At 35.8% G+C, this 27,474-nt stretch overlaps 2 protein-coding genes across 2 annotated transcripts in view; one reads left to right on the forward strand and one right to left on the reverse strand.

Annotated features, from left to right (window-relative positions):
- LOC133841724 (uncharacterized) overlaps positions 1 to 18,855 on the reverse strand; it is a 78,787-nt gene extending 59,932 nt beyond the window's left edge. Inside the window, 2 exon segments of the mRNA XM_062274414.1 lie at positions 16,165 to 16,667; positions 18,665 to 18,855. Of these exon segments, the coding sequence (XP_062130398.1) occupies positions 16,165 to 16,513 (349 nt within the window). The 5' untranslated portion in view covers positions 16,514 to 16,667; positions 18,665 to 18,855.
- LOC133844962 (transmembrane emp24 domain-containing protein 2) lies at positions 10,992 to 11,739 on the forward strand. Its single transcript, XM_062279254.1, has one exon. It carries the CDS (start codon positions 11,088 to 11,090, stop codon positions 11,697 to 11,699), a length of 612 nt encoding a protein of 203 aa, XP_062135238.1. The 5' UTR covers positions 10,992 to 11,087; the 3' UTR covers positions 11,700 to 11,739.
- Positions 18,856 to 27,474: the final 8,619 nt, after the last annotated feature.

The raw sequence follows: 27,474 nt of genomic DNA on the forward strand, positions 1-27,474 counted from the left end.
AAATGGCTGGAAATGCGACGTAAAAAGAGCGACAGCGAGACAGAGACGCAGAGCAAAGGACCTCTTAGCATACACATTTCACTTGCTTTTGCTCGCTCCAGTGTACTCTATTTTCTTTTGAAAGCTAAAATCCCAGCCAAAAATCAACATCGCATGCAACACAAAAACCGCTCGTAAGTAAAATCAGTAAAAGCGCAATTTCCTTTTTGGCCCCAGACTCGATTTCATTTTGTCTAAAACGCATTCAAGTACAGCCGAGAGCTCAGCTGGCAGCGTCCTTGTGCATTGCATTGAGAGCGACCATAAAATGTAAGCAAAAAGTACAAAAATTATACCCTCCAATCTCAACTTAGTAAATGATTGGATGCGTGTATCGATTAAACTCGATTAACTATGGAAAACAATTTTAATTCTTTGATTTAAAAAAATAATATAGAATTATGTATGTACGTCTTCTACAGTTGAAAGTTTCCAATATTTCAGTTTTCATAAGAACACCAATATATTTTATATAAATAATATTTGTTAGTATTTATTTATTTACATGACCTTCTGACAGGCAATAAAATAAATTCATACAACTATTGTTTATACTACCATAATTTGAACGTCTATATTTAATCTGTGTATGCGCACATGTCAATGTTAACAAGTAAAAGAGCTACAGCCGAGTGTACTCGACTGTGAGATACCCGCTACCCATTCTGAATAAAAGAAATATATTTTGCGGTATTTTTCTCAAATTATACCGACTATACCGTAAAATACTAAAAATATACCGAATGGTATATTTGGTATATCGATATAGTACCGCAATCAAAATATACCATAGACGGCACAATATACCAGATTGTCAGCCAAAGAAACTAAGAGCCCTAATAAGTAGGCGTTTTTGCCCATACAAAAGTATTTCTTTAATAACTTCGACAATTTTTATCTGATCGCAACCAAATTTTCAGGAATCATAACTACTATAGTTATTACTGGGCGTGCAAAAATTTGAAACAAACTTGATCTGCGTGCAAACAGAACAAATACTGTCGAAAAAAAATTATAGCTCTATCTCTTATAGTCTCTGAGATATAGGTGTTCATACGGACAGACGGACAGACACATAGACGGACAGACGGACATGGCTATATCATCTCGGCTGTTGACGCTGATCAAGAATATATATACTTTATAGGGTCGGAGATGCCTCGTTCTACCTGTTACATACATTTCCTGCCGGCACAAAGTTATAATACCCTTCTACCCTATGGGTAGCGGGTATAAAAATGTATATAAAAATATCTTTGGTGGTAAAGTTGATTAAGTACACAAGCAGAACTCTGGCAAATGCTGAACCCATTTCGATAAATGGTTATGCACACGCATAGCATAGATTTATGATATATTGAATGTGATCAGAGAGAGATTCGCATGCATCACTTTTCCAAAGAGCTTTTCCTAAGCGGACTGTCAACAAGGTCAGTGCCACAAAAATCTAGTAGCTGAGTGTGTTGAAATAACTACATCATCGGCCATTATATCTGTTCAAACCGGACTCGTTTTAGTTAGCAAACGAGCAAATTGTACAGTCACCCACACACACGCACTGTGGAAACGACAATATTTTTGCACAATTTCCATTTTATTATTGCACATAACCCGAAATGCTATTTATTTGTTCAAGTGCTTGTTGAAGTTTTCCACGCTTGCTCTCCAGTCACATTCACATTCACAGAGCACAGGAAAACAAAGCGAAGCGAAACGATGCGATGCGATGCGAAGTAACAACAACAACAGAGCAACAATGGGGGGAAAACAGTGAAATTTATGGTCATTTTGGGAATTTTACGCTTTTTCAGCTTTGGGGCGCCGCATTAAATGCTTACATGTTGATTTAACAGCAAAACGAGCAACAACAAGGATTCGTTCCTCCTTTTGCAGTGTTCCTTTTAAGCTGCTTCCTGCTTCCTGTTTCTTCTTCTGCCACTTCTTCTTCTTGTTCTTATTTTGCAACTGTGGCAACTTAAAATGCTACTTTGCATGCACTTTGCCCAGCCAGATGTTTTGTTTTAGCGCCCAGTTTCGTTGGCTGCTGCAAATCTTTGTTTATTTGCAGCTAAAATGCAAGGATTTATTGTAATTTTATACACCCCGAGCAAAAGTGGAGCCAACGACGGCACAGTTTCTCTTTTTCGCAACAAATTGTCTAAAATTATGGCGACTACACCCGGCCAATTGCCTCGTGTTGCATAAACATATGCGCAGACAGGGTTTATTTAAAGTTCTGCACAGTTTGAGAATCGCAAAGAGAGGCAAACTGAAGCTCAAGTTAATTTTGTTGGTAAAGTCAGCTAATTAGATTTATCCTTCAGCTGATAATATACTTTTGAATTTATTGCTTATTTTTGTTGTTTATTGTAGACCTAACTGAACTTGCACGTTTACTTTTGAAAAACTGGCATAAAACAGATCCTTGTGACGAGTTTTAGTTGCATTAGTTGACAATCTGGTATATCTTGTAATCTATGGTATAATTTGAATACAATAGAAATAGCCTCGGCATGTTTTTGTATTTTTGTACTCTTTTGTATTTTTAAATACAATAGTATATTTGTACACCAGAAATAGCCTGTATAGGTGTATTTTAGTATTTGTGGTACATAAATTTGGAGTATTCTGTACTCTATGGTATATATTTAATACAATATTGATACACCAGAAATTGTCTAAGTGTATTTTAATATTTTTTGGTATGATATATTTCGAATAAAATAGTGTTTTGATACACCAGAAGTACACCAGTATATTTTGGTATATTAATTTGATATACTCTAGCAGTAGTATTTTATTTCAGTATTTTTGGTATACTAATTTGGTGTACTCTAAGTACTTGGTATTGCATAAACATATACGCAGTTCTATTTGATGCGAGTCACAAGGAGAGGCGAACCGCAGCTCAAGTTAAGTTTGTTGGTAAAGTCAGCTAACTAGATTTATCTAACTGCTGTCAACATATTTTTGAATTTATATCTTATTTTTGTGGTTTATTAAAGACATAACTGTAAATGAACAAACTGTCACCTTTTGTTACTTTTCTTGTCTGTCAAAATCTGACAACAATATTGGTTAACAATCTAGTATATTTGTACTTTATGGTATATTTTGAATACAATAGTATATTTATACACATATATATATCGCATATTTATACGTCAGAAATAGCTTAGGTGTACTTTAATAGTATAGTATTTTATAGTATATTAATACACCAGTATTTTTTGGTATATTAATTTGTTATATTTTGAGAATCACAAAATGAGGCGAACCGAAGCTGAAGCTAAGTTTGTTGGCAAAGCAAGCTAATTAGAATTATCTATCAGCTGATAATATATTTTAAATTTATTTCTTATTTTTTGATGTTTATTAAAGACACGACTGAACATGTGCCGGCTGTTGCCTTTTTTACTTTTGTTGTCTGTGGAAAACTGGCAACATATTTGACACAACACGATGCTGATTTAAGTCGTGACCCCTCAGTTTGCTGACAAAAGGGGGGAGGGACTTGGGGTAGGGTTGTCAACCTGCCATATGCAAATGACTTGCTTATCAAATAAAGTAATACCAGGGTGTTTGCACGGCGTGTTGCCTGTCGAGCGCTGTAAAGTGCTGCACAACTGTGCGTATGCGCAATTTTCACATTGTTTCAATATTACACGTACATTAAATACGTTCTTTCTCTCTCTCACTGTCTCGCTCTCTCCACAGTTCGAAGTTTAGGTATAGCAACAACAACCATTCCACACAACCAACACACGCATTCTGGTCGAGTATGGAAAGAGATGAGGAGCAGTTGAGGTTTTCAGCTTCGGCTTTTAGGTTTGGGTTTGGGTTTTTGCCTGCGGCCTTTGCAAGTATGCACAAGTAATGTGAGAAAATTAAATTTTTCGTGGCTCCCACAAATGTCGGTGATACATACACACACCCATTCATATACACACACATACACACACATGTATGTTTATATATATATTTGTATGAGCTTTTGTGGATTACCCAGACGCTTACAATGCAAGCATGGAGAACAACAATGTGGCCACCTTCTGCTTCCATTGGGCGTGTCAAAAATAAAACTTAATTTCGAGCATAGAATCTGCAAAATGTTTAAATTTATTTCATCTCCTTGGGCTTTAAATTAAATTTATATCTGTGTTGTGCTTCGTTCAAGTTGCTGTTTTAAGCACATTTTCTTAATTGAATTTGCAAAGTGATTATCATTGAGTTTGCCATGTGATTTATGTGAGCCTGGCGTATAAGCGTGAAATTTGAAGATGTTTCCGATTTGTCAAATTCATACTAACTGGCTCACATAATTCAACGACCATGTGAACAAACTGGAACATCTTCTAATTAAGCAATAATAATTAGAAAGGATTTGTTGGACTGCTCATGATGTTGCTCCGATTTGAATGCGCTCGGAATGGGAAATGAATATTTAAAATTAGCAATTCCAGCAGTAATCCAATTATAATGCAAATTGTGAAATTGCTCATCATTATTTAATTTAAGATAACTAAGAAAATAACTTATTTAAATAAATACAAGAAACAGTGTTTTTAAACTTTATATTCATAAATTGTCAAGATTCACTGTACAAACGTTTAAAAAAAAGTTTAATTATTAATAAGAATTGTCATCATAGATCAGTCGATATACATTTTTATGTATATTTAATATATAATGCAGAATAATTTCTTTAAATCAATCTTATAATTTTGCTTCATAAACTTAACAAACCGTAATTGTCCACTCAAATGCTAAAAACGTATCTTCTATATTTATACGGATAAAACAAACTTTATTTATTAAATTACATAGAATATAATTCCACATTATGCTCAAATATTATATCATTTGATATGATATATCTTATTCTATTAATATATGATCATATAATATTAATGAAAAATAAAAGAAGCTTAAATTTTTCGAAATATTCATTGCCACAATTAAATAAAAAATTAGATAATAATAATAATTTTGAACAAATTATTCGTAAATTCAATTAAATTTGTAAAAGTACAAATAAAAATGTTATAAATTCAATTTAAAGAATGTCTACCTATTTGAAGGATGCATATAACGTTAGATTGACAATTATTTTGACACACTTGTACAGCTTTCTTTTCAAATAATCGAATCACCATAGAAACTACCAATTATGTGAGTCGCATTTCTCTGGAGATTGAAGGAAATGCCAATACGCGTATCGTATAAGTTATCAGTAATTGATAAGCTCTTTCTCTCTCACAAGCATATGTACAACGGCCCATTAAGCATGGCCATGCACCATTTAAACTCAATCAAAGTCATTCAATGCGAATGTGAATGCGTATCTGAAAGCGAGTGTGAATGCGAGTGTGAGTGTCCATTGAATGGTCGCCAACTGGCAGCCGCATAAGCCGCAAAATGTTGAGCGAATGGAGCTAACGGTATACAAATTGCAAATTTCCATTTAGTCGAGTGTCACACAGCTTCATAGTTTCATGGTATGTGTGTGTGCATGTGTATGACATGAGGTCATGGAGTGAGAGTTTAAGTGTGTGCGTGAGTGGGGAGAACGCTTAACCAAAGAAGCCGCAAGCACAAGAACTTTTGACTAATTGAGTGGCGAGTGGCAATAAAAGAAAAGCAGCAGCTGCAGCAGCTAAAACGGCTAATTAAAGGACTCAATGCAGAGAGGATAAAGCAAAATGGCTCTCTATTACCGTAAAGTATGTCTGTATACAATAGTGAATGAACGAATTAAGAAAATGAACAAAATGAACGAAATGAATAAGTTCATCTTCATTCTTCTGCTTTGTTCTTTTGTTTACTTTTGATCTTTATTTCGTTCTTGATCGCCGTTCTTTTGAAGTTGTTTTTTTTTCACTATTGCTCAAAGTTATCAAACGAAAAACATGCAAAATGTATGATCGAAAGCGAACGATCAGATCAACTTTGTTGCCAACAAATTTGAACAAACGAAATGAACGAAAAAATCAAACGATCGAATCAATCAAACTAGTTCGCTGAGCAAAAATTAACGAACTGATCAAAATGAATAAGTCCATCTTCATTGTTCTGCTTATTTTAGTTGTTCACTTTTGATCTTTATTCGCCCTTGTTCACATGTTCGAATATAAAATTTGTGATTAGTTGTTCCTTTGCGCTTAGTTTTCTTTCACTAAAAAATAAAGTGAGTGGGCTTTAAATCCCCGAACGAAGATGTCGCAGAAATATAAATAAAAGTAAGAAAACTAAAGTTCGCTTCTCAGTTTCAATAAAAGAAAAAAGTGTGGTATTATTCTAAAAATATACCAAATCAATATACTAAAAAACACAAATGTTTACTGAATTGTATGTTGGTATACATACATACATAATATACCATAGACATAATATACCAGATTGTCATCTGCAGCACATGTTGTTTTCCGTAACAATTATTTCTTAAATTACTTCTACAATTTGTATTCAGTAAATTATTGTGCACAGTCATAGAGAAAAGTATTTATGGCATTATCCATTGCAGGCGCTGCTGCAGCATTCGTAAATTTTCGAGAAAATGGACACCGAAATTAATTCGGCAGGAAGAAAAGGAAATTTGAATATAAATTTGACGGCAACATATAATGCAATTTGCTGCAGGACAGGAAATTGTTTCACAGCGGCTGCCCAAAAGGCGCATAACTTGTCAAGCCTCTTGATAGCTGTGCATCATCTCTGATGTGTAATCTCTGCTCGTTGCTATCCTTTATGCTGTGTGTGTGTGTGACGGAAATACTTGGCATGCCTCATTGAAGCTCGTTAGCTGACTTTATGCCGAGCATAAAACTCAGCTCATGTTGACAGCTCGTGCTTGGGCACTTTCAATTGAAATAAATCTTTACACAAAATTTGCCAATTTGTTGCCATAGGCACACACACACACGCACACACAAAGTGAAGCAGGCTTCTGCTCACTGCCACGCCCATTAGGCCATTACACACATCATGCACGACACGCCCATTGCCTCGTTGATACTCGTATCCTTGTTGGCATTGTCAATACTTGAGCCTTTTTACAGCTCATTCTCAGCGTTTGTTTGCCTCACTCAATTCTCAATTCTCGATTCGCTTTGCTTCCATTCCATTCGCCCATCTTCCAAGCTCCCTCGTTTTTGTCACCAATCTTCAAGTGCTTCCTCTCAAGTGCAGATTAGCAAGATTTTACAGCTTATGTTGGTCCTTGCCTTCTAAAAGCACTATTCGTTTTATTGGCCTGTCTTATAAAAGAGTTTTATTCTCTAGCTCTGACGCAAAACTAAGAAAAGTGATTTGTTTGCAGGCAAAGCGTAAAGGATTTTCTTTACTCATTCGACATGACAGACATCTGCTCATATAATGTCTTTAAATTGAATTAAATCAACAACTTCCGCTGTCAAATTTAACTTTGCCCCTAAAAGTAGGCAACAACTTTTTACGCAGCATTTGAATGAATTTTATTCGTCACATTTCTGTGCGACGAAAATGTTTTGCATTTATGGTAATTTCTTAATTTGCGCAGAGCCTAGACCCGATACCCCGAAGCCTTGATGTCGAGGCGTCACGTGCGACAATGTAAAAATTAGGCTAATGCGAGTCCTTGTCTGTTCTGTCGAGGTAAAATGAAACGAGCGAAAGCGATTCATTTGCACCTTTAAAAAGGCATTAAAATGCGACTAGGACTGCAGAGAAGCAATCAGCGCTATATACACATTCCGCCACTCTTGTGAGTCCTGTGCGTCCTTTGGCGAACTGTGAGCCAAACAAATTAGAACACGCACGACTGCATTGGCCACAAAAATGATTTGATGAAGCCCAAGCCCAAGCCCAGCAAAGGCAGTCGGTAGACATCTGAATGAGTCCAGGTAACTGCCACGCACGTCGTCAACTGAAACTTTTCTCCACCTTCCCATCCATCCATCCATCCATGGCGCCCTGGGCGTGTCCTAGGCGGCAGAATAATAATTGAGTAGCTTGGCAGAAGAAATGAAACTGCCTTAGAAGTTGGTTCTTCTGGTCATGCGAGTACCGAATAGGAATGCAAAATAAGTGCGGAGCACTAAGCAGGCACACGGACAGCCATTACAGGCAGACATGCTGTGTGCTGAGAGGCGGGGTGTATACGCAATTTAAGCCGCTTAAAGCCGACTGTAGAAGCAGAAGGGCCAGAAATATGAACCGAAACGAAGCGAAGCGATATGAAACGAAATCTGTCGCTCGAGTTGAGTTTTGGGACTCGGCAACTTCATCCGCTAAGCTCTACGCATATGAAATATCCAGCAGCTAGAACGAAAGCTCTCGGTGCAAAAAGTCCTTGAGCACGAAAAAACATTTCACACTAGCAGTGCCTAGTCCCATGCCAGCCGGCACTTAAGAGCGTCGATGTCATGACTATGTACAGAGAGAAGGGGCAACCAAAGAGTCAAGTGTCGACTGAGCACCGCACGCGTGGCCTAAAGTAACTGTAGTCGGCAAATACCGCCAACACAAGAGAGATAGAGAGAGAGAGAGAGAGAGAGAGACGAAAGTGTTGAAGAGGATGCGCTCTACATAGACATGAAGTTAAGTGGCGTAAAGCGTGTACTTAATCGCTTAAAGCATTAGAATTTGAAATTGAATATCATAAAGGATATTCAAAGAGCGCGAAAAACAAACTACGAGGAAAAAAAGAGGAAACTCACACAAACACACACACAAATAGTTGTAAAATACTTGGGCAAAGCGAAAGGCATTTTTCCATTGCTGTATTTACTTGCTCCAACGATGATGGCAACATCCCCTCTCCTCTCCCCTCTTTTTCTCCAGTGTATGCTCAGCTTTTGTTTGAAATAGTTGTGCGTCTATCCACAGTTTAAGAGTTTCTCGCAAAACGCCAACGCCAAAGCAAACTCAAACGTTAACATTCACGTTTAAAGTGTTTGACTGCAATGTCAGTTATTCGAAATATGCAAATTCAACATAGCTTAGTTTGAATAACATCTTGAAATGCTGTAATTCTTCTAAGTTGAAACTTAAAATTACTTTGTTCGCTTGTAATGTGATTCAACTTTAGTGAATAACTTTTATTTTGAAAATTAAATTATTTCTACTACCACAACGTCAGTTGTATATTGTTCGAAATTTCGTTGGCAGAATTTATCGTTAACAAAACACGCTAAAAATTTGCAATAATAATTCTCATATAATTCAATTGCATTCACCAAATTTCCTCCTTTTCAACTTGACTATTTTGATGGGTTTCCAATGAAGTGTCAAACAATTGCATAATCATTCAAATGTTGACTATATATTATTTAATGCTAACTGAATCAGAGTTATAGTAGCTTTTTTGCATTAATTTGAAATCGTAATTTATGTGGAATTTAATTATCAATATCGAACAAACTAGTTTCGCACTCTCCAATAATTGGATTACGAACTTGACTCAACTGAACTTTTTGAGGTTTGTTATTTTTTCGTAGTTGAAAACTAATATAAATGAAATTTATTTGCCATTTTTATTGTTTTTATATAGAGAATAAATTTGTGTATTTTCCATAAAGTTATAAATTATAATTTGTTTGGCATTTGTTACGCAATTAAAACAGCGCTTAGTTTCAGAAAGGGAAATTAATGTTGGAATGAGGCAGAGAGTGAGATGAGCACTTTAAAATGCTGTTCCGATGTCATTAAAAATGGATGACATTTTGACAATTGATGGCCACGCCCATGCCAAGGAATCGATAACATAAAATATGCATTACACAGTCTACAGCAGAGGGAACAGATTGAAAGAATGGACACCCAAGGGTTGCAAATGCGTTTGCCATCGACTGAATGAAATGACTGAACGGACAGACGACAGACGGACAGACAGACGAACAGACAGACAAACTAAGTTGCCAATTTGCAATTTGCTTTTATCATCTTAATTTGATTTGAAGCGTATTTGTCTTTGACTGTGAATATGATTATGATGAATGTTGAATGTGAATGTAAATGTAGATGTTGCTGCTGTAAACATAAAACTCCTCACAAACTACGTAAATTAGCAGAGAAATCAATTATTTATTATGCAATTGTTGATCCAGCTAATTGAAGACAAATAACTGAATACTTTGCTATGCAAAGAGTGATAGAGAAGAAGCCAATTCATAATTGAAGGCTGCTCTTGTGTGTATAAGTTAATTCTTAAATAGCATTAATATTGTGGCTAGAAAGGGTATTTTGAAAAAAAAAAAAAAACTTAGTTGCTTACAGATGAATTCCAGTTTTACAAAAATGCATAAATAACCAATTATTTCAAGCAAGCAATTTCACATAGTTGATATGTTTTGTACAAATTAATCATATCCAATAATAATGTAACAAACGAGTTAAGTAAATTTAAATCTTTAAAATTAAAAAGCTGTTCGTTTGATACCCGTATGTGTAATTCTTCTGCTTGCAAAGAAAACTAATAAGCAACTGAAGCCCTTTATATTGAATAAAATATGATTTTTTAAAATATAATCTAGTTTTTTTAAAGAACAAATTTAACCAACATACATATTTCTATTTTAGAACAAATTAGTCTCTTGTCCGTCAAAATCTCCCTTATTTTTATAATCACAGCTCCATGGATATTCATTACTTTATGTATAAATTATTATTTCACATACAAAAAAAAATAAATTGAATTTTTAAAATTTTATTGAATACGTAGAGTTGCCACATCCTTTTACACTACACAACACTAAAGCGAGATAATCATTATGCAGCACTTAAACGAAATTGTCATTACGCACTTTTTAACAATTATTACATAATACACTTTAAGAAAGAAAGTATCGATAAGATAAGAAAGAATTTAGAGAATCGAAAATAAAGCGGCATTTTAACAATTTATAAAAATTAATGCAAGTGTCCTAAACAAATTCTGAAAATGTTTTACAGTTTATTCAATCAAAATCCGTTCACACAGGAGGCGTTACAAAATACAACAAAAACTCTTTTCATTTTAACACATTCTCATTATAAAATTCCTTTAGAGCAATTGCAAAACTTATTCGAAAATGCAAAAACTTGTAATTTGGATGTTGCTGCTGTGTAAAACAGTTTATGGTTTTATGATCACGATCGATGCCCATGAAACTGTTTGTTTTCATGATAAGGCACTGACAAAGGACAAGATAACAATACGCTTTGAGGTGATGGAAGGCGGTTTCAAAGACATTGCTATCCATATTACGGATCCCAGTGGCCACACACTCTTCCAATCCGAGTCGGAGACAAGTGGCAGCTACACGTTCGCAGCCTCAGAGAAGGGAAAGTTCAAGCTCTGCTTCGACAACGAACGCTCCACGCTAACTCCAAAGCTGTTGATGTTCCACTTCACGGTTATTCACGACCTAAGCCACTACATTGATCAGGACAAGCGGGCCGACGATGTCATCGAGCAGTCGGTGCTCCAGGAGAATATCAATGCGCTCTCTGGCCAACTGATGAACATCAGACATGAGCAGGAGTACATGCATGTTCGGTACTCGGGACACGCTCAGATCAGCAAAAGTGTTCACTTTCGGATCATGGCCTGGTCGATCTTTGGTCCCTCGCTTTTGCTGCTCATGACCATCGTGGAGGTTTACTACCTCAAGCGCTTCTTCGAGGTGCGACGAGTTGTTTAGTGAGGCGATAAATAAAGATAACTTTATGTTGCGTATTGAATTCATTGAGTTGCCTCAACTTCCAAACTTTATTTAGTATTTAGTATTTAGTATTTAGTATTTAGTATTTAGTATTTAGTATTTAGTATTTAGTATTTAGTATTTAGTATTTAGTATTTAGTATTTAGTATTTAGTATTTAGTATTTAGTATTTAGTATTTAGTATTTAGTATTTAGTATTTAGTATTTAGTATTTAGTATTTAGTATTTAGTATTTAGTATTTAGTATTTAGTATTTAGTATTTAGTATTTAGTATTTAGTATTTAGTATTTAGTATTTAGTATTTAGTATTTAGTATTTAGTATTTAGTATTTAGTATTTAGTATTTAGTATTTAGTATTTAGTATTTAGTATTTAGTATTTAGTATTTAGTATTTAGTATTTAGTATTTAGTATTTAGTATTTAGTATTTAGTATTTAGTATTTAGTATTTAGTATTTAGTATTTAGTATTTAGTATTTAGTATTTAGTATTTAGTATTTAGTATTTAGTATTTAGTATTTAGTATTTAGTATTTAGTATTTAGTATTTAGTATTTAGTATTTAGTATTTAGTATTTAGTATTTAGTATTTAGTATTTAGTATTTAGTATTTAGTATTTAGTATTTAGTATTTAGTATTTAGTATTTAGTATTTAGTATTTAGTATTTAGTATTTAGTATTTAGTATTTAGTATTTAGTATTTAGTATTTAGTATTTAGTATTTAGTATTTAGTATTTAGTATTTAGTATTTAGTATTTAGTATTTAGTATTTAGTATTTAGTATTTAGTATTTAGTATTTAGTATTTAGTATTTAGTATTTAGTATTTAGTATTTAGTATTTAGTATTTAGTATTTAGTATTTAGTATTTAGTATTTAGTATTTAGTATTTAGTATTTAGTATTTAGTATTTAGTATTTAGTATTTAGTAATTCTTCGAAGTGCGTCGAGTTGTTTAGTGAGGCGATAAATAAAGATAACTTTTTGTTGCCTATTGAATTCATTCGAGTTGCCTCAACTTCCAGACTTTGCTCAATTTGTTGCACATTTCATGCTTCGCAAGCCGTAAAACTTTCAACTGAAATGAGACATTTATGCATATGAAGAAGTATCTACAACTTGGCACTCAAGTATCCATGAAGTTCACTTCACCTATAAACTGTGCCCACATTGGATTAGCGCAAATTTATGTCCCCGGAACAATAACAATGCGAGAGCGCCAACAACAAACTTATCATATTCACAAGTTTTTTTCCTCTTGACGGCAGGAAACTGATGTGGGGCGGGGTGAGGTGGCAAGCAGCAAGAATGAGATACAAACAAAAGTTTTTGCTTCTTATTTACGACAATGTCGCGTCAAGTTTTTTGTTTTGCAAGTTTTTTGGTTTTTCTTTTTTTGTTTTTGTTCATTCCTTATTCTTCTCAGGCTGCTTTTGTTGCATAATAAAATGAAGCATGTTGTTCGACTCGAGTCGAGTCGAGTCGCGGCATCTGTGTCGGTCATAGAGTCAACTTCCCCCAACTGCTTTGTCTCTCTCTCGCTCACAACAAAGATGAGCAACTGAGCACACAGAAAAAAAGGCTACAGCAGCCAGGATACAATATTGTTCCCCAGCGTCAAATGAAAGCAAAAGTTCATGAATCCAGTTAGCTCTGCGGCTGCCCGGACACCAGAACGGAGGAGGAGAAGGAGAACTTAGGCCACGGGTCAGAGTGTCAGAGGGTGGCAATCAACCAAGAGAGAGAGAGACTAGCTCAGCCAGCTCAATAAAGTTCACAAGACAAAGGGACAGCACACAATAATGGAACACACAGGACCGCACGCTGTGTCCTAGTCCAAGTCCTCCTTCTCGTTCTCTTATTCGTCGTGTCTCAATCCTAAGCAGAAGACCAGCTGAAACGTCACTTAAGTCACGTAGCTCTTCAGATTTTTGATGATTTTAGCATTTCGAGTGCTCTGCTTTATTAAGTTGTATTTAAAATCCCGGAATTGAGCAAATCCCATCAAATTAATGGTACAATAGAAATCTAAGCAGCAAAACCAACAGAATTTATATTTATTAAGTGATAGCAAAATAAAACAACAAAAATAGCCTTCAGGATATTTAGGCAGCGTTACGTTATATTTATTTGGTATATTTTAAGAAAAATACCGCACTGCTTTGCTCATAATGGATGGCTCGACTGTAGTATTCTTACTTGTTACTATTAATCTTAAAATTAAATATATTAATAATGAAATAGATTTGTATTTTTGAAATACTTATGTGAAAATCTGTGCACAAGGTTGCTGTGTGATTTAAATCTCTTACACAATTTGTAAACCTTAGCAACAATAAAGTATCAAATTGAGACAGTTACACAGTTAATTTAAACCAAATTTTAAAGTGAAACTTTTAACTTCAAATTTTTAAAATAAACATTGAGAAATAATGTCTCTGCAAGTTTTGGCTCGCGAAGGACTAAATTGTGCCATCATCATGGGCGCAGGAGATGTGATTGCACAACTGGCAATCGAGAAGAAATCGTACAAAGATTACAATGCAGGACGAACAGCTCGCTTCGCCTCGATTGGTCTGTGCTTCTGTGGACCCGTCTTACGCAAATGGTACATGACTCTAGACGATTTGGTGGTCAAGGAGCAGCCATCACTGCAGCGAGCTGTCAAAAAGATGCTCATTGATCAAGCGTGCTTCTCCCCGATATTCACATTGACGCTGACGTATCTGGTGCCCTTTGTGAATGGAGAAATGCACAGGGATATTGTGAAGCGTATAAAGGAATGCTATTTGATGATCATGGCTCGCAGCTATCTGCTTTGGCCCATGGCTCAGGTGATTAACTTCGCATTGATCCCCATCAACTTTCAAGTCATCTACGTGCAGTTTATTGCACTCATTTGGAATTGCTATTTGTCCCTGGTGCTCAATAAGAGTAGTTAGCAAGTCTTTAATTTGACTCACAAAATTGTAACCATATTTACAATAAAATGGTGCGTGTTGTTGACCTTATAGTTCTATTAAAAAGTGTAATAAAGTACTGTTAATTAACCCTTGAGTCTATTACTTTTTAAAAATTATTATAAAAGCAAGTTAGAAAGCTGCAGTCGAGTGTTCTCGACTGTGAGATACTCGCTACATATTTTCAATAAAATCAGTGCAGTATTAATATTAAAAAAAAAAGTACCGTACTTAAATAATAAAAAATACTTAGATATACCGAAGGATATATTTTGTTTATCGATATTCCAAAGCAGCTAAGACCCAAGTAGCAGTCGTTTTTTCCCAGATTATGATGGTATATACCAAGAAGGTTTAAGGTTTTGTTACCCTTTTAACCAACGGTTAGCGAGAAAAAAAGGAAATTACAATTTGTTATAGATAATATTTATTTTTGTATTATACTTCTTAACAAGATATATAACAAGATGTAAAAACTGCAAACAATTGTTACATATGCTTAATAGAACTTGAAATTTTCAAACAAATTTATTGCATTATGTGTAAATGTATAAAATTGACTTAAAAAAAAAAATTTTTAAGAATAATTTTCATTTTTTGATTATTATTTAAAGATCTATGAATTCATTGGGAAAATTTCAATTCATCTAACTTTTTTAAGTATCTTAGAGAATTATTAGTCAATGCTTAGAATCTTGATAAACAGTCAGTCAGCAACTCGAGTTCAGAGACATAATTCAAGTTATTTCACCGAGCTGATTCAGTTCCTGACTCTCGGAACTGAATGCAGTCGCTGAACCACTTTCGAGTTTGTCATCGTTGTGATTATCTAATGTCATGCCAGGACGATGCTATGCAATTGAGTTGCTTGGCCTTAATTATGCTTTGCATCCCTTAGCGCTGTTCATCTAATTGCATCGCAGGCAACAAGCCATAACAAACAGGAGTTCTAGCTGCTCCTCGTTCGCTGCCATTTCGCAGCAATTCAATTTTCCATTATGTCAGCGAGTTGAAAGCAATGCAATGTTCATAAAATGTGGTCCCTCTCTCTCTTCCATCTCTCTCTCTCTCTCTTCCATCTCTCTCTTTCTATGACTGTCTCTTTCGTTCGCTATGTTTCGCTCGCTGTTAGTTAATATGAAAGGCAAACTCAAGATGTCAGCGGCAGTTCGTTGTTGCCCCCAACAACGGGGCAGAGAACAACAGCGCGTATACGCAACGTGGTACAGTGCGCTTTTGTGCTGACGTCTTTTGCGTATTTACCAGCACAACAATGGCCAATATATCCAAACATGTGTGCAGCAGGAGCTAAGGGAGCAAAGGCAGCTACTGTTATTTGACATTTATTTGCCATTTCCCCCAAAACCACACACACACAATGACGACGTTGCCCGCCAGCGACAAAAATAAAATATCCACAATGTGGGGCATAAGAAGACGACAAGCAAGAAGACAGAAAAGGAGAAGGAGACTTTCAGCTTACCTCGCTTCTGTGGCGACTGCATGGATGAGGGCGAGGGCGTCGACAGTGTCGGAGCAAGGAGCTGAAGCAGCATCAGCAGCCCAAGGAGAAGGGGCAATGCCACTCCTCGCATTCTCGACACCGACTCCGACCTCGACACCCGCAAACCGAATCCGAATCCGCAGCTGTAAGCTGCTCCGCCAGCTTTATTGTTCTGCCTCATCGGCCTGGTGGCGACTGTTGATCCTTTGGCTGTGGTGTTGCTGCTCTGTTGATTCGCTTGTTGATTCTTATTCCGATTCTGTCTCGGAGTCGGTTCTGAATTGTGTGGCAACTGTTTCGGATTCCTTACGCGTTTGCTCTGGCGCATTTCTCACTTTCGCACACACAAAAACACTTTTCACACTTTGCTCTTTTCGCTTTCTTTTTCGGCTATCAATTTGAATTCTTTTCTCTTTTTCTCTTTAAATTACAAGTGCATTTTGTATGCCCAATTATTCTATTTAATTTTGCAATTCATTGGCCTAAAAAATTTTACCAAAACCAGAATTAAACCGATGGTATTTTTTTTTTATATAAAATTTGAACAGCTTACGAATTTAAGTTTAATCACAACAGTTCACCAAATTTGTGTAGAGCTTAATCACAAAAATTATATGTTTTAAGTTAACAAAATATTATTAACAAAAACTTAAAATTAATTCGAATTTAATTTGAGTTCATTTAATTTAATTTTTTGAAATATAATTCATTTTAAATGCGAAACTTTCAGTTTAAGAGAAATCATTAAGCACTCTCAACTTTTTTGCTCGTCTTAAAAATGCTGGTCATTAAAAATGGCAGCCTCTTGGCAATCGTAACTTTAACAAACGTTTAGAATCTGTCGTATGTCTGGCAAATGTGTGGCCTGAAAAAAAATGACGTCAAAAAATTGGTGTCACATATTTCTTGGCTGGCACACGTTGTTTTAGCAGGACTCGTTGGTTGGTTTGGTTCGTTGGTTGACCTCCAAGCGTACTAATTGCAGCAATTTTTCAAGCTCGAGAGCTCGCAGTAACGGAATCTTCTCTCTTTCTCTTTTTTTGTACAGGCTCACGTTTTGCCTCGCATTGCAATCTTTTTTGCAGAATTTGTTTCTGTTTTTCATTTTCGGCAATTTTGTATGGAAATGAAACATTGTGAAAATATCAAAAAGCGGCCAAAAATTGTGCGACAGCCAAAAGCCTCTGATATGTCGACGCTCTAATGAAGAATGATGTTGTCGACTTCAACTAAAGCCTCCAACTCCATTCTCAGCACCAGAGTCATCAGAGACTGCTGAGGAATGGCTATAATATATATAATTTTTTTTGAGCGGAATCCCAAGAGCTGCGCTAAGATGGTGACTGATGGTTGGCAATGAAATGGTTTATTATACGCAATAATATCACAAGTCATGGATTCATTTATAACACACCACATACATCAGAGCAGAAGCGATTAATTTTGGAATTAAGCATTAAATGTGAGGACTACAGAAACTGGAAGCGATTACTTGAAAATGAAATTGTATTGTGCGTTTTCAACAATTTGAAATCATAGATTTTAGCTTATAGTTCGAATGCAATCTACCTTCAACGCAAATAAAAAAATCATGGTATATAAAAAAAGCGATTACTCAAAGCCACTTCAGAAAAAAACTATGATGTGTGATTTCTGAAAATTCAAAGACTTCATAGATTTTTAGCTTAGATTCAGGAAGCACTATTGACTACAACAGATGGTCGAATCATTTTTTTTTTTTTGAAAGCCTGAACGATTATTTAAAAACTCAGAGAAAAAAAACTGTGATTGACAATCAACACAAGCAGTTGCTTTTCTTGATGTTCAAATTCAGCTTGTCAACTGCACTTTCAAGCACTTCAAACTGCCTTTTTTTGTGCCCTCACACAGAGTCCAGCCAAACGCTTGTTATCCTTTTAGCCACATGTTCGTCACATAGGTAAAATGGCCAAAACAAAAAGCGAAAAAGGAAAAAGGGGCGGAATAAAGGAAAGTCAGAGCAGAGCAAAAGGGCTTGCTCAATATTTCAAAAGATTCGAGAGATGTTTTTTATTGCCCCACTTGGCGCGCAGAATAATTTATGCAAAAGTTGAGAGAAACCCTCGCAACAGGAACAGGAACAGAGACAGAGAAAGCGACTGCGACAGAGAAAAGGTTCTCGTGGCACGGCAATAAAAATCAAAACGGGACACACTTCAGGGCGTGCTGTGTACTCGTAAAGCAAATCCAGTCAAGTGAAATGCAAACAGTGTGAGTAGTGAGGAGCGAAGGGGGAACTGTTGGATTAACGCCTGACGATTGTCGATTGACGAATTCAGATTGATGAGTGCGACACGTGCGCGTTTTTATGTTTCTCAAGGGGTCACAAAACTGCAACAGTCGCTAGTAAAAGCAGACAAGTCTCGGAATTTCGATTGTAATTTCAATTAAATTAAATTCGAGCATGTCGAATCGCGTTTATTACACAATGCGAACTTACAAAACGGAATTGTCGCGAAAGCAAAACGAGGGACAGAGTGTTGTCCTGCGGCCGTTTGCACAAGAACTGAGCGCGCTTCGCAAGTCGCAAGCTGCACGAAGCTTTGACGACGAACAAGCAAACGGTAAACACGACGACGACGACACTGACGACGACAACCTCAAGCTTTGGCTTGCCACGACCAACTGAAGCCACAACACAAAAGCTGTCGCTATCAACTGCAACTGTAAATGTAACTGTAACTGTAAATGAAAGTGAAGTTTGCCTGAGCGAAACGGTTCAATTTATCTGAGAGCGCAAAAGCTCTGCAACGTGCGAAAGAGAGAGCGAGAGAGCGAGCTCAAGAGAGGCTGCGAGAGCGATTTCCGCCGTCATATGACTTTTGTTTACGCGCTGAGGTAAACAGCTGTTCAACACGCTCACAGGCAGCACGTGCTTGGATTAGACTCCCCCAAAACCTCACCCCACAATTTGTGTTTTGCCCCGACTGAATTGGTATTGGTGCATGGGTTAAGTGTGGCAAATATCGCATGACACAGGTGCAAATGTTGAGACAAACAAAGCTCTTCTGCTCAAGTGTCATCTGCATATGTATGTCAATCACATAGAAAGTATTTATGCTACACTCACTTGACACACAAATTAAAGGAGAACGCAATAGGTGTTATAATAAGCATCGCATAGATGACATGCATATATATTATATTCTTGCCGCTGGAAAACCGTTCTGATATAATGGAGTGTGTGCAAGGATAACACAATAAATAATTAAAATATAAAGCCTCTGACTGTATAGTATAATAGTATATGAAATATTCATTAATTTTCAAGGACATCTGTAAAAATAAAATGTTTTAAAATAATAGAGACTTATTCAAGATTTGTAAATTGTTATACAAAATTTAGTATGAATTATTTTAATTACTGCAGCCAGCTTTCAATGTCATTTGCTATTTGATTTTGAGAGTTTTGTTTCTATTCACTTTATATATTAAGGGATAATACATTTAAGAATTAGGTTTAACAACTTAAGGGTATACAAATTATATACATTTTAATTTCGATCGAGTTTTAAAACAAAATTTAAATTAATTTAACTATTTTACCTGTCTACACTACATGTATGTATGTATAAAAATCTTTTTTTAGTGTATGTATGTATAAAAATCTTTTTTAATAGCGCCACTTTTTTCTCTACCAATTCTATAGTATTTTGTTAACTTTTTAACGACAAAGAAGAGCTCTGAGATACGTGATAAAAAACCTTTTCGAGTTTTAATATTTGGAACTTGGAACTTGTAAACAATAATTAAAATAATGTAACAATCCTAACTAGTGAACAATAAAAATGTGTTTTTGTACACATTTTTAAATCAATAATAGTTGTTAATTTTTACATATACAACTTATATATAATCAAACTATTGTTCTACGCTAAAAATCTTCATTTAATTAGAATCATATTTTCTTGAATAATGTATACCTGACTATCACTTCAAGACTTGCTATGCTCTCAAATATAAAAAGATATCAAAAATATACAATAAATGCAATCATATTTTATCAATAATGTTACATTTTCTAAAATTAAGAATAAAATTGAAGAATTTAATTTAAATGGTAATTCGAAATCAACACTGAAAATACTTTTTTATTTTTTTAAATAGTGTTACATTTTCTTATATCAATTAAAGTTGTCAAACTTTTCAAGAAATAAACAGACAGCTGCTTGGCTCAGCGGCTTTTGGGCATGAAAAGAGAATGCCACACCAGTTGCCAGGTGCAGCATTTTGTGGCGCCGCATCGTGGCACTCAGTGAACCGTGTACGACCTCTGCATGCCAATTAGACGGGCAATTTGGGGACGCTTCGCTCGATTCGTTGCGCAAACGTAAAAAGTTAAAGGCGAATTTGGCCCTCTTTGCCTTTAAAATGCTGGCCAAGTCGGGTTTTTATCGCTGTCCCCCTCCTCGCTTCCGTGCCCGCTCCCCCACCAGCATCTGGCATCTGGCATCTTTGCCCATCCCCATCCCCATCCCCATCTCCAAGCGTCAACACTCTTCTTGTCCGCCGCTGTGTTTCGCTGCTCCTTATTTTCTCATTTCCCATCTTCGTGGGCAACCTGTGTGCGCAGGTGTCAAAAACAGCGCCGAATGGTGCCGCCAAATGTTTTTTTTTTGTTTTCCTTTTTTTTATGTTTTGACGCCCCTCACTTACCCCGTCTCTGTCACCTTCCTCAGACCAGCAACTGCTTCTTGAACTGACTCTAACAACTTTGCCTTGTCGCCGTTGATGTTTTTATACATCATCTGTAGCAGTATTTGTACCTCTATCTGTATCTGTATCTGTATCTGTATTTGCCAGACTCGAGCTGTTCCTGTTTCTGTCACCTTGCCGAGTTTTCTTAGTTTTGTTGTTTGTGTCTTTCCTCGCCTTCTGTTCTTCACCGGCCTTTATTTAATTTTCCTTTGTGTGTGCTGGCAGAAGCGACACACGAGTTTCCGCATAAACTTTATGCCTTCGTAAAACAAAGTGCCTGCGCTTTCATTTTTATTTTATTAAGCACATTCAACGGAAATTTATTTCGCGGATCATGTGAGCTCGTCAAATGCCACCAAATGCCAGCCACTGTGGCAAATGGCCATAAAACTTCTAAATATTTAATGACAATCAACAGAGCACTTTTTTCTCGTCACAATAGAGCGCGTACTGACATCTTCTGAAGAAGACCCTATAGTTTATTTTATAGGGTATAACAAAAAAAGTGAGTATTCTATTTTTCAAAAACTTCAATAAGAAGAATAAGGTTTGCTCTTCGTTAGAAATTATTTATATATCAACCATTATTTATTTCTTATCTATTTATAATTTGTTCCTGACTGGTGATTGATGACAAATGACTAGTGACTGGATTAAGCAAGAATACCTAAAAAGTTCACTCACCTAGAAGTTCACTCACTCACACAATAAAATAAACTAAAATGCATACTTTCTCACTAAGAAACGGTTTTCCATAATTCGATCTGCAAGTGCATTTAAGAAATGTTTTCATTTTAGTCAATTCAATTTACGTATAAAAACACGCAGGTCAAAAACGTTTCTTGAGAACACATACATATGCAAGCCTGAGTGAGTATGATACAATGCACTATGGGGCATTTTCCACTTTAGCTGGCATTTAGGCGTTTTTGAAAAGTGTTCCAATTCCAATGCATTAACAGAACATCAAACTGTTATGGCTCATACCAAAAACATGTATATCTAACAGCTCTTTTGAGCATAGCAGCTGTAAAGTCAGCTGTTGCATCCGAAAGCACGCGCGCTAAGTTTGCATATTTTTTTTCAGTCATCTTTGTTATTCATTTATTTACGTTCAAAGCTATTAATAAAAAAAAGAAGAAATGGATAATAATTTCGCATGTTTGTACTATATGTTAAATGTAAATATTTAATCAAATTGTGTGTTTATACTAATATTTTGTAATTTTTTAAAAGCTCTTTAAGCTGGATTTTATCAATTCTTAATCCATCAATAGTTGTCTTTTTCTGTTTTTTGTTTTTGATCCGATCGATCGATCACAAAATTTGCAGTGCACATCCGGGCTAGGATTTATATTATGTCTACCAAGAATGGGGTCTTTATCTCTAAAATTGCTTAAAATATACAATTTTTTAAAAATTTTGAGGGAGGAAGGGGCGGGGAAAAATTTTAATGGGCGTGTCGAATTCTGAAACGTAAATACATATTGGTGTAAAAATTGTATAATACTAACTTCACAGGTGTCCGTAATATTCAATTTTTTTCAGATTTTTGTGGGTGGTAGAGCTGTTGCCATGCCTACTTTTCTATGATACATTCCTTGGGAATATAGTAACATAATACCAAAAACTGCAATAAAAAATCTCTTATGGTTTACTCGTAATATTAAATGCCAGCTAAAATGGAAAATGCCCCATAGTGCAATGCAGAGCTCTCGCACTTACTCTCCTTTGTTTTCTCCCTTTTTGGTTGTTGTTGTTGAGATCTGTGCTCTTTGCTTTTGCAAAGGCAGGTGAACATGTACTCTTGCATGTATGTGAGTACGTCTGTGTATCAGACACGATCAGCTAACGTTATCTTTGATAATCGAGTATCGCATACTCGCTTGCACTAGCAAACAGACATATTTGTTGAGGGTTGCACTTGCAATTACACAAAGTACATCAATAGATATATACGTAGTACGTACATACATACATATGTGTGTATGTCTGTGTTCAGCAAACAATTTGCACTCGCTTTCTACGTTTGCATATACAGTTGTTTCCTCTTTTAAATATCAATGTTAACAACAAAATGCTTTTGCTTTCAGAATTATGTTGTGGTCAGTGTTTTGTTCTTTTTGCTTTGACAGACTGCAAATGAATATGAAACACATTCATTCGTATTTGAGTATCGCATTCATATTAGAATTTATTTTTGCTCTTCCTTGCTGCAATTTTCACAACAATAAAAGCTTATCGAATATATACCTTTTAATATCATTTTTTAATATTAGTTTTGTGAATTTATCTAGATGCTGTTGCAACCTCACAAAAGCTGCAAGCTCAGCTGTCTAGTGCTAAATAAAGCTGAGCTAAAATCAACAATTTGAAAAATATATTTATTTTCTCTTCAATAAAGTTGATAACCTTATAATTATTTACTCATACACTCTATAAATTGTTGGTTAACATATTGATGAACTGAAATGCCAATCAACAATTTTTGCCCTCGTAAAGTTTCAAAGCATTGACGACTATAACAAATAATCACATTATTTACAGGCTGATGTCAATATTTTCGTGTACAATTTATGTTTATGTAATTTCATGTTACACTTGGATTATTTACAATGTTGCGCATTATATTGAACATTGTTCGCAATTACTGTGAAATATAATTTGTTGTCAAAATTGATTTAAATTGCATCAAATTGGGCAATAAATTATTTTATAGAAAAATAATAACGTTTATGTAACCGACTGACCACAGGCTAGCATGTGTGTGTGTGTGTGTGTGTGATGGTCATTGTCCTGTTGTGTGATTTATATGAATCAAAGCAAAAATCACTCATTCGACCTGGTGGTTGCCGTTGGCAATGCAATTGAACATACTATACAATAAATATTTATGCAGACATACTCCCTCTCCCTCTCTCTCTCTGTCTCTCTCTGTCTCTCTATGTCTCTCTCTATGCATTGTGTGCTTTGTAATTACACATACATGCTCAACCATACACGCATGTGGAGCATGAGATTATTTGTACACATTATTCAAGTTATTTTCTTTTCCCAGAGCATCTCCTTCTGCTGCTTTGTCAACATGTGTACATATTTACATATCCCTGTATACATTACCAGTGCGTGTGCGTGTGTATGTGTGTGTGCGTGTGTTTTGTTTTTGAGTTTGCCCGCGGCCACCACTTTGTCTCCCCCCGTTTAGTCTCTGTTTCTCTGTCGACATTTTAAATATTTACAAGTGAAATTATTTCGCATAGCGTGTTGTTCATAATTGAGGCAGACACGCCCACTAAACGCGCTACCAGGTGTGCATATCCAAAGACAAACAGCAGCAGGAGCCAAAGGACCACCATGGTCCTTCAGACCACAGCTGCAGCCACAGCCAGAGCAGCAGAGAGAAGAGAGAAGAGCGAAGTGAAACAGTCGCCAACTGTCGCCACATCGCCTCGTTGGCAACCGCAGTGAGGCGTGTCGGCTTTTAATTAAATTTAAATTTGATTTATTGCTCGTTTCTTATTGGATTTCAATTTTCATTGCCTTTCGCTGACTTTCATTTGTCCTTTAAACCAGTTATTCATAGTTGAAACCGACTCGTATTCATTATCCTCATCATCTTAATGGTGTCGTTTTTTAATCCGTCTACCCGTAGAAGGGTATTATATCTCACTGTAATTTCAAAGTAGAGTCGCGATTCTTGGCACTCATAATAATAAATAAACATCAAACTACATAACTTGGAAGTTATTTAAGAATTCATTTTATATGGCAAAAAACGGCAGCTGTTGTAAGGTGCTAATTGAATTGCTTGACAATTTGGTATATTTTGTACTATTAAATATGTTGAATGTAATAGTATATAGATATACCAAATATAACTTTTAATACATTTTGGATTTTTAGTGTATTCATTTTGAATACTTTAACGATGTAATACAAAACTGTTTTGGTATATTTTGTTATCTGAGGCATCCTGTATATCTTTTCAGTCCACTAATTTATTGATACCAAACTACTTTGGTATATTTTGTATGCTATGGTATAATTTTGTTGTACATTTTTTAGTACTTCGCAGTATATTAATTTATTTATTGGTATATTTTGTAATCAAATACATACTTTAAATGTATTTGTATATCGATATACCAAATATAACTTTCGGTATATTTTTAAATTGTCAGTATATGAATTTGCTATATTTTTAACGACATAATACTATACAGTTTTGTTTTCATTGAAAATGGGTAGCGGATATATCACAGTCGAGCACAAGCAACTGCAGCATTCTTATTCGTTTTCTTCTTTTTATTCTCTTGCGAGAGTTGACCACAAATTGGACTTGCCCCACGCTAATCCAACGCATTGAAATACTCGCTCACAGTTGCACATAGCTCTGGCATTCAAATTGACTAAACACAAAAAAATGTGGCAAGCTGGTCGCACTTTGGCCACAATTTAATTACAGTTGCAACAAAAGCGGCGCCTGCAACCTGCAACCAGGCAACCAGGCAGCGGATAATGGACAATGAACCGCCGCTTCCTATTCCCTGCTTGAGCGCATTAGAGACTCGCCAGGGTATTGAATTAAACTGACATTAAAATGCGACCAAAACAAAAGCAAAAAAAATAGCTGCACTGAGATTTCATGTAAAACAAAAAGGGAGCGCAAAAAAAGCGAGTGCAAAAAAATTGTGAACGAGTCGAGCGAGAATGTATATAAAATCCACCACAGAAAACAATGCACAAATCCTATTTGAGCGCTGTATGCAATTAAAAACAGGCGAGCAAAGAGTGGCCACTGTCCGCACAGGGGGGCAGGGGCGAGTGGGATTGGGACTGGGACTGGCAATGGGAGTGGGAATGAAATGAGAATGGGAGGAGCACACACATGGACATGTCCCATGCGGAGGCACTAAGCCGGAAGTACACAAATCGTATAAAACACAACGACAACGAAGCTGAGTCGGAGCTGAGGCTGAAGCTGCAGTCGAGGCAAAAAGTGGCATAAAAAGTAAACAGCCTCGACACTGATTCAAAAATGTATTCAAAATGCGCGCGAAAAGTGCTCCAAAAAGTGAGGAGAGGAAAATAAAAGCTCCTGATGGGGCGCCATAAAATGGCGGGTTCCCCTTTTAAGCCGCATTACAAGTGCAGCGAGCGGACGATGGGATTACAAGCGACAAGCGCAGCTGTGGCCAACGCTGGCCCGGCTCTGATTGGAGAGTGGCTTTTGAGCTGAACTGAACTGGAATGTAGCGCAAACCAAAGGAAGTTTCGAGATGGATACAACGTGATGAAAGGGAGAGGTAATCGCAGTCTCCACATGCGAGTGTAAACAAGCGACTTTGTGGCGCTTTTCGTGTTATCGACTGCGCACATTTGCATGTCCTCCCAAATTTATATCAAATGCATAATAATTGAAAAAGTCAGAACTCAGAAAAATATATACTTACAGAAGTCAGCGTGGACTTTCAAGTATGTATTTAGGATTAAATTCTCAAAGCACGCGATTAAAAGTAAATGCCAATTCAATCTAATTTCCTTTATAATTTTAATCTACTTTTCAGTATTCTTTGACTCATATGTTAGCTTAGTAAGTAAACCAATTGCGAAACCTTCTTCATATGCTGCGCTATTTTGTTATAAAATATATATATAAATATTTCATAGTCTTAAGCAAATAAACTAAATTTATAATAAAAATAAGACAAATGCATAATTCCACATATTCAGTAAAATAAAATAAAAAGACAATACGAATTACCAATTCTGAACTTAGAAATTTTTATCCTGAACTTAGAAATTTTGTGAGATAAAAACGAAATATGTTTGTACTTGGGTTAAGAAATCCGGGATTATCCAGATATTCACACAACATCAGTCTGAATTCGGTGAATCTTTGTTTTTTCTGAGCAGATAAAAAAAGATTAAAGCAAAACTAAAACAAACACCGTATTTTTAGAACCGTGTAATTCCAACAGCAACTAATCTTTTCTAAGAAATGTAGCATGCAAATTCTAAAAAAATCTAAATGATGAAAACTGTGAATAAGAATCTTTTGTATTCTTTCATGTTAAGTTCTTTGTATAATAATAAACACACTAAATATAAACGTTGTTTGAGGATATAAAACAAATTAATAGAAAGACATTCGGAAACCCGATTTGAGCATTGAGAGCACAATGAGAATTCCAATTTATAGAGTTTCACTTCCACGCAAATCTTTCGCTCTTGAATACAAAAGTACAAAAGGTGCTTGGCTTATTTCCGTTTCCGCTTTCCACGCTCCACATTCCAAATCTTCACCTCAGCCATGCAATTTTCAATTGAGAGCGCAAACAAAAAACAAAAATGGAGCATCTCTTGGCACTGCAACAACGGGAGAAACAAAACGGCTTTTGCTTCCATTGTGTCGCCGGAAATATTCAATTTTCAATTTTCATCTCGCTGGCCAGAAATTGGCAAGCGAAAACAAAAGAAGCGAAAAATCTGCTAAGCGCATGAGAGGAGAAGAAATCAATTCAATTATTTATTGTTATTTTCTTTTTCGTT

Source organism: Drosophila sulfurigaster, chromosome 3, assembly GCF_023558435.1.
Source record: "Drosophila sulfurigaster albostrigata strain 15112-1811.04 chromosome 3, ASM2355843v2, whole genome shotgun sequence".
Taxonomy (NCBI): Eukaryota; Metazoa; Arthropoda; class Insecta; order Diptera; family Drosophilidae; genus Drosophila; species Drosophila sulfurigaster.

Bases quoted from the DNA above. Each gene is read 5' to 3' on its own strand.
- LOC133844962 (XM_062279254.1), top strand. From the start codon at position 11,088: ATGCAAAAACTTGTAATTTGGATGTTGCTGCTGTGTAAAACAGTTTAT.